Genomic DNA, 7,222 nt, shown 5'->3' with positions numbered 1-7,222 from the left:
TGGCTGTTCTGGAGGCCGCGATAGTTCTGGATTAAACTTTCATGGTAGGGGCTCCCGCTTTATCTTTAGTTGAGGGTTGGGCCTCCCTCAATGACGGATTTTCACAGTCTAGGGGTGAAAGCCAAGTAAGTTCTTCAAGGAAAGAAAAGGTCCGCTGTGAGCTTTTGGGGCACCCAGCAGCGGGAGAGGGAGGGAAGGGGCTACAGGAGATTGGAAGACTCTGCCGCGCCTGCGGGAACCCAATCAGAATCCAGGGCCCGAGGCTGCAAGGGATCTTTCTCCTGCTTCTCCCAGGGTGAGGGTGTGGGTGGCCCTTTGGTTTAGGGTTCAGAGTCTCTGAGGACGCTTGGAGGGAAAGGCAGGGCCTGAGTGGTGTTAGGGCATTGAGGGCGGGACCATGTACCGGGCCCCTCCCACCTTTCCCTTAGTGCTTCTTTAAAGTGCCCGGCTCAACTGTTCTGAAGCCAGGCTAGAAGACCTGCACCTGCAGCACCTGCACCATGCCTATGACACTGGGTTACTGGAATGTCCGCGGAGTAAGAGGAATCTGCCTCAAGGGTGGGAATGGGACTTGGGCGGGAAGTTCCGAGCCGCCAGGGCTGTAAGCAGAGGGATACTCCTCTTAGCTCTCTGGAGCTCACACACTTGGGAGGCTGCGCAGATGAGGCTGTGCAGGTGTGAGTGCACCGCGGGGTAGCTGTGTTTGCAGAGTGTGGGAGGACTCCGTTGAAAAGATGAAATCATATAGTGAGGGCCCAACCATCTCCAATGTCTCTGCTCTTCTCTCCCAGCTGACTCACCCCATCCGCCTGCTCCTGGAGTACACAGACTCAAGCTATGAGGAGAAGAGATACATCATGGGGGATGGTAATGGCACCTTCCCTGTCAGTCAGTCACCTGCTTCCCTCTTGCCCAGTGATGTCCATCAACCCGTGCCTAGCCTCTTATACCTCAGGCCTGCAGTCCACCTACAGGTGGAGCTAGAGCCTGCTGCTCCCAGGAACCTCTTGAGGGTGCAGTTTGGTTTTTTTAAACACTGGAAATGGCCTGGTGTGATGGGGCTCGAGTTTGATTTCAGCACTAGGGAGGCAGAAGCAGGTGGATTTCTGTGTGTTTGAGGTCGGCCAGGTCTACATGTCTAGTTCCAGGATAGCCAGAGTTACGTAGTTGATAAACCTTGTCTCGAACAACAACAGCAAAAAGAAGAAGGGGAACAAAAACAAAAAAGAAACACTGGGAATGGAGTTCCTGGTCCACCTGTATTCATAATTGTCCTGGGTTCACTACTGGGGTCCGACTGGGTCCAGGCTCCCCTTATTACCAGTTATTTATACACTCTCCTCCATCTTGGAAAATGACTTAGTGTGAGAGGTTGCAGATACCACAGGGTATCTTGCTCCTGACTCGTTAGGTGGGTCCCTGAGGAAGGAGTTGGATCCCAGACTGATCTTTTTTTCATTTCCTCTTGTCTACAGCCCCCAACTTTGACAGAAGCCAATGGCTGAGTGAGAAATTCAATCTGGGCCTGGACATTCCCAACGTAGGTGCCGAGAAAGGGCTGTTTGGGGAAGGCGTGGTGTCCTGGCCTCATCTCCTTGCTGGGCTGAGGGGTTTGGGATCAGAGCTTCTACTCATGTGCTCCCATTCCAGGCTTGCACAGCATTTCTGTAATGAGATGGGTCCCAGCTCTTCCTTTCAGTGTGCAGTGTGCTCATGGAGGGCTCACCTTGCCAGACACACTGAGTGCCAGGCCCCATGTCCGTCCTTACCTAGGGAGGGGATTCAGGGACCCCATATCCCATCTGACTGTCTCTGCTTGTCCTTTCAGCTGCCCTACTTAATTGATGGATCACACAAGATCACTCAGAGCAACGCCATTCTGCGCTACCTTGGCCGCAAATATAACCTCTGTGAGTGGGACTACAGTGTGGGGCATGGTGGACAACCTCCTTGTCTTGGCTGGGGTGGGATGCTCAGGGTGGGTGTTCTGTGTGTGTCGCAGGTGGAGAGACAGAGGAGGAGAGGATTCGTGTGGACACTTTGGAGAATCAGGTTATGGACACTCGCATACAACTCATGATAGTCTGCTGCAGTCCTGACTTTGTGAGTTGCCAGTGGTGGAGCACAGAGGGTTTGCTGCGGGACTTAAAGTCGTGCATTCAGATCTGCAGTATCCTCCTTCAGTGAACGAACAGTGTTGCTGATTCTCCGAGCTCTCCCTTTTTAGTACAGGAGGACCCTCATAACCCCATTGACACAGCACATCAACACTGTGAAATTATCATTACTATAGTAACCATGCAAGAGATGGTTGATGTTCTGCTGGTGGACATTTGATCTAAGTCCTTCAGCATAGTTGTAAATCTCAGCTGTATCTGTCCTTTGACTGCTTCCATGTGTCATTTAACCTAGTGTTCACACTAACAATTCCTCTTCAAACACAAACTTAAAGGATGAAAATAGAGGCTGGAGAGATTGCTCAGGGGATCAAAGTCTTTGATGTATAAGCATGAGGACTAAGTTATGGATCCCTGGTACCCACATTAAAGACAAGAAAACCTGAGCGTGACAGCATGGTCTTATAATCATAGCACCTTGGGAAAGGAAATAGGAGGATTTCTGGCCTTGCTAATCAATGAACCCAGCCAGTCTGTGAGCTCCAGGTTGAGTGAATGATACTGTCACAAAACCATAATGTGGAGAGTAATTGAGAAAGACACTGGATAGCAACCTTCAGCTTCCACAGATGTACACATAGGTAAACACACACACACACACACACACACACACACACACACACACCCCTCCTACAAACTCATTATGAAGATAGGATGCACAGACTTGGGAGTGGCATGCAAAATGGTTTTACACATACATCTAGTGCTTTCCAAGAGTTCTGTCTTTGGTATCAGTCAGGGTCAGGACATCTTCCTAGGAGAGAGCTCAGGGTCAGTCAGAGAACCTTTGGGCTGTTCTTCTTTTCAATATTAGTGATTGCTCAAATCTGGTACATGCTCTTCACATATCTGATCTGTTCTTATGCAACCCCAGAAACCGCAGTATAACCTTGTCTTCTCCTGGGATCTATACATCCTTTGCTTCTATGGCTCCACTGGATCTCTGGGACCATAACATCCATGATACTTAGGATGTCCTGGATGTGACTCACAGCACCTGGGTACCAGTGGTGACAGATTTAGGGACAGTATAGCATTCCTGTCTGTCTTTCCATCACCCCTAACAGATGACGTCTGCTACTAATAAAATGGTGGTGATACTCATGACTTAGCCCTTCAAGGCCAGCAGCCTCTATGATAGGGAGCCTGTGACTAAGGGTGGTGACAGCTGTTTTCTGTCTCAGGAGAAGCAGAAGCCAGAGTTCTTGAAGGCCATCCCTGATAAGATGAAAATCTACTCTGAGTTCCTGGGCAAGCGGCCATGGTTTGCAGGGGACAAGGTAAAGAGAGAGAGGAGTTACCATTCCTCCCAGATTGTCAGGTTCCAGCACACTCACTGTCGGCTTCCCGCAGGTCACCTATGTGGATTTCCTCGCTTATGATATTCTTGACCAATACCGTATGTTTGAGCCCAATTGCCTGGATGCGTTCCCAAACCTGAAAGACTTCTTGGCCCGCTTTGAGGTGATTCCCTGACCCTCCTTCTTCTTGGGTGGCCTTCTTCTTCTCTTCCTGTAAGGATAAAAAGGAAAGGCGAAGTGGGTACCTTTTGGCGGGCCCTGCCAAGGTATGCCACTAAGCAAACACGCCACTCGCGACAGAGTTAGTATAAAAAGTTTATTGGGGAGGAGGGAAGGGGAGAGTGAAAGAGTGAGAGAGGTAGACAGATAGACAGACAGACAGACAGACAGACAGGGAAGACACAGGAAGAGGAGAGGCAAGAGAGACAAGAGGCAAGAGAGTGAGCTGGGCACTTTTAAGGGCTGCACATGTTGCACACGTTGCGTAGCTGATGTTGAGAAGGCACCTGACAACAAGTGATGACATCACTGCTTTAGAGGCAGAGGCAGGGCTGCTGCTACAGTGGAAGGTAACACTTCCTTTCACAATGCTTTTCTAATCTGAGACTAGAGGAAAACAACCAGGGCTTTTTGAACTTTTGTAAAGACCCATATGGGGCAAAATTTACCACTTCAAAATCTCCAAAGGTGGGTGGACATGCAAATGCCACAAGCTTGAAACTGAATCAGCAGACAGCCATAGAAGCCCAGACTGTGAGATGTATGTGGTACTCCCCATGGCTGCTGAACCCAGCCTGGACCTTACCTGATTTTAGTCTTGAGTCATCTATACTGGGCAATCTGAGGCCTTGATCCAAGGGTTTTTCTACCTGCCATCTGTTGTAGGCAGACTTTCCTTTCCTGTCTATCAGTTCCCAAATAACCAACAAAGAGACTCAATGTTAATTATAAATGCTCTGCCAGTAGCTCAGGCTTGTTACTAGCTAACACTTACATTTAAATTAACCCGTATTTCTTATCTATGTTTTGCCACATGACTTGGTACCTTTTCTCAGTTTGGCATGCCTATCTTGCTTCTCTCTGAGTCTGCTAGTGACTCCTGACTCTACCCTTCTTCCTCCCAGCATTCTCAATTTGGCTCTCCAGCATAACCTTATCCTGTTCAGATGTTGGCCAGTCAGCTTCTTTATTAAACCAATCACAGCGACAAATCGTCCACAGCGTACAAAGGGATTATTCCACAGCAATCTGTTGGCCTTGTTCATTCTCCATTAAGGATGTACTTTCCCAATGAATTCCCATCAGCTTTGTTCTGGCCCAGACTGGATGTCCTAGGAGAATGTCCAATAGCTGGCCTGGCTCTAGGGTGGGTGTGTGGAGAAACAGAGTGGCACCTTAGCCCAGCTTGTGTGTAGACAGTTATGGATATCTTTGTGCTCTCTGGAATTGTCTGTGTGTTCTCCAGTTTGGTGTATGGCTTGTAGCACAACATACAGTCATATGGAGTGGTTCCTGTATTGTGGGTACAGATGAGGACAGCCAGGGTGCAGTGAGATTATACTGAGGAACCAGTTGAACCATCATCAACTCTGCTTTCAGGAAATTGTTTAGAATGATGATGTCCCTTTCATTCAGGATTTGCTGAGTCACTGGGTTCCACTTGTCTTCCTATTTCTTTTTTCCTGTTACATCCCTCCTGTGCGTGTAAATACAAGCTAGAAAGTGCTTTCCAGTGGCATGTCTGAGAGAGGGGGGTAAAGGGAGAGAGAGAGAGAGAGAGAGAGAGAGAGAGAGGCAGCCCCAGAGCCAGGCTGACTCTCTGGACCTCAGGTTGCTTTCTGGAAGCTGGTCATGGTGTTTCCTGAGCCTGTATTGTAACCTTTAGTGGGTATAAAGCACCTTCATGAGGTCTAGTCTCTCTTGCTTTATAGGAATTGAAGAGTTCTCTTGCCAGGGCTGGGAGCTAAACTAGCTGTGCTGTGTTCCAGGGCTTGAGCTTTTGAGAAAGGCTATTCCTGGTGGGACTGCTCAGCTTAGGGAGGCTGTAGACCTCAGCTCTGGCTGTGTCCTTCCCAATTTGCAGGGCCTGAAGAAGATCTCCGCCTACATGAAGAGTAGCCGCTTCCTGCCAAGACCTGTGTTTACTAAGATAGCCCACTGGGGCACCGATTAGGCCACTGCCGTGCTGGCACTCACAGGGAGGGCCAGTCCACACTGGGGCTCCTCCAGACCCTGGGGACAGCTGGCCTGCCCTACAGCCTCCCTGATCTCACTTCCTTCTCCTTCCCACCGCCTTCTCCAGCTTTTCAGTCTCCTCAGCTCAGACCCTGGTCAAGCCCATGCAGTCTTCATCTTCCCACTTCCTTTCATCAAGACCCCGTTCTCATTGTGCCCCAACCCAACCACACAGTCCTTTTCTATGACCTGATGTCTGCCCTGAACTCTGCTCCCTAGACTTACCCTAAAGGTCAATAGTGTCTCAAGATCCCCAGGGGAGTGGCTGCCCCAGGTCTCCTCATGCCAATAAAGCCTGAAACACACTTGCTCTGTGTTGTGTCTCATTCCTTTTGATTTTTGGACTCCCTGAGTGTCACAGCTGCTGGCAGAAGTCTGAGCTCCGAGCCTGTCGTGCTGACTCTGAGGAGTCGAATGGAACAGAAGGAGTTTGAGTTATCTCTTCCATTAGAGCAGGGACAAAGCTCTCTAGAGGATAAAGTGTGTTTGTCTGGACTCTCATCTCTGCAATACATACTGGAACTCTGAACTGTGAAAAAGCCTGTGGGTCTGGGTCTCAATGAGTGATGATGTGGCTTTGGATGGTCTCTCTTCCTCCACATCCATGGCTGTGTCAATATTAGATTTCTAGGGTATTATCTTTACTGGGTCTCTGCTATCCTCTTCTGGCTTGAAGCTCTCCTGGCATGGGGACCTTCATTTTTGGTCAATCCTTCCTGTTTGGGGAAAGGGAATTGAATTTATCCTTACTCTCTGCTAATTTTTATGACCTGTCCCTCCTGCACCCAAGGAATCACTGTCAGTAAATCTCCTGGCCAGTGAGGCTCCCTGTGTCTCCTTCAACACTGTGTTAGCCGGACAGTTCTTGGAGAACTGTTCAAAGATGCGTCTGTGACAATCAAACCCTAGTTTTGTGCAGGCATGATGTGATTAGCTGCTATTGCGTTCAGGATTTGAATACAATAGAATGGTTGATTGCCAAGACCTGCATGGCTCTGGGGTGGACCTGACTGGGGCACCTGGAGAAGAAGAAAGACTGAAACAAGTCCAGAAAAAACTGGGATCAGTAGTGTTAGGATGGAGATGCAGTAGCCACCCATAAATTCAGCGTGTACAGCTGAACAAGAAGGTGGGTTTATGATTCACATGTGAATAAGGAGGTCCGCCAGCTAATCTCTGTAAGGGTCTGTAGGGGAGCAGCCTTCAACACAGTCATCCTGGAGGAGGAAGCTGTGGTTGGTACTTTCTGCACACACTGTCAACACCTGTCCTTGGACCACGAGAAGGCCTTGTCTTTCTTCTGAGCCTGACCTGGGGAAGGCCTTGTCCTTCTTGTGGGTCTGAGTGAGGCATTGTGGTTCTTGACATAGACATGTTCATATCAACAATATACATTCACCCAGACTCCATCTGCTCCCCAAAGGTGATATTTATAAATGGACCATGCTGAGAGCCCCCCAGGAAGCTTGTGAAATGTTGTATGCTGGTGGGACTATGGTGATGTTTCTA

At 49.1% G+C, this 7,222-nt stretch overlaps 1 protein-coding gene across 1 annotated transcript; it reads left to right on the top strand.

Moving 5' to 3' along the window:
• Positions 1 to 416: 416 nt before the first annotated feature.
• LOC118585983 (glutathione S-transferase Mu 3) lies at positions 417 to 6,007 on the top strand. Its single transcript, XM_036191030.1, has 8 exons — positions 417 to 536; positions 792 to 867; positions 1,476 to 1,540; positions 1,829 to 1,910; positions 2,003 to 2,103; positions 3,362 to 3,457; positions 3,531 to 3,641; positions 5,562 to 6,007. Exons 1-8 carry the CDS (start codon positions 501 to 503, stop codon positions 5,649 to 5,651), a joined length of 657 nt encoding a protein of 218 aa, XP_036046923.1. The 5' UTR covers positions 417 to 500; the 3' UTR covers positions 5,652 to 6,007.
• The last annotated feature ends 1,215 nt before the right edge of the window (positions 6,008 to 7,222 follow it).

The sequence above is a fragment of the Onychomys torridus genome, chromosome 6 (genome assembly GCF_903995425.1).
Source record: "Onychomys torridus chromosome 6, mOncTor1.1, whole genome shotgun sequence".
NCBI classification, from domain to species: domain Eukaryota; kingdom Metazoa; phylum Chordata; class Mammalia; order Rodentia; family Cricetidae; genus Onychomys; species Onychomys torridus.
The sequence above is the reverse complement of the archived record's forward strand: the minus strand, read 5'-3'. Positions and strand labels throughout refer to the sequence as shown.

Excerpts from the sequence above, each read along its gene's own strand:
- LOC118585983 (XM_036191030.1), top strand. The coding sequence starts at position 501 with ATGCCTATGACACTGGGTTACTGGAATGTCCGCGGA. Across the intron at positions 3,458-3,530 it reads CATGGTTTGCAGGGGACAAG|GTCACCTATGTGGATTTCCT; the intron begins GTAAAGAGAGAG and ends GGCTTCCCGCAG. Across the intron at positions 3,642-5,561 it reads ACTTCTTGGCCCGCTTTGAG|GGCCTGAAGAAGATCTCCGC; the intron begins GTGATTCCCTGA and ends CCCAATTTGCAG.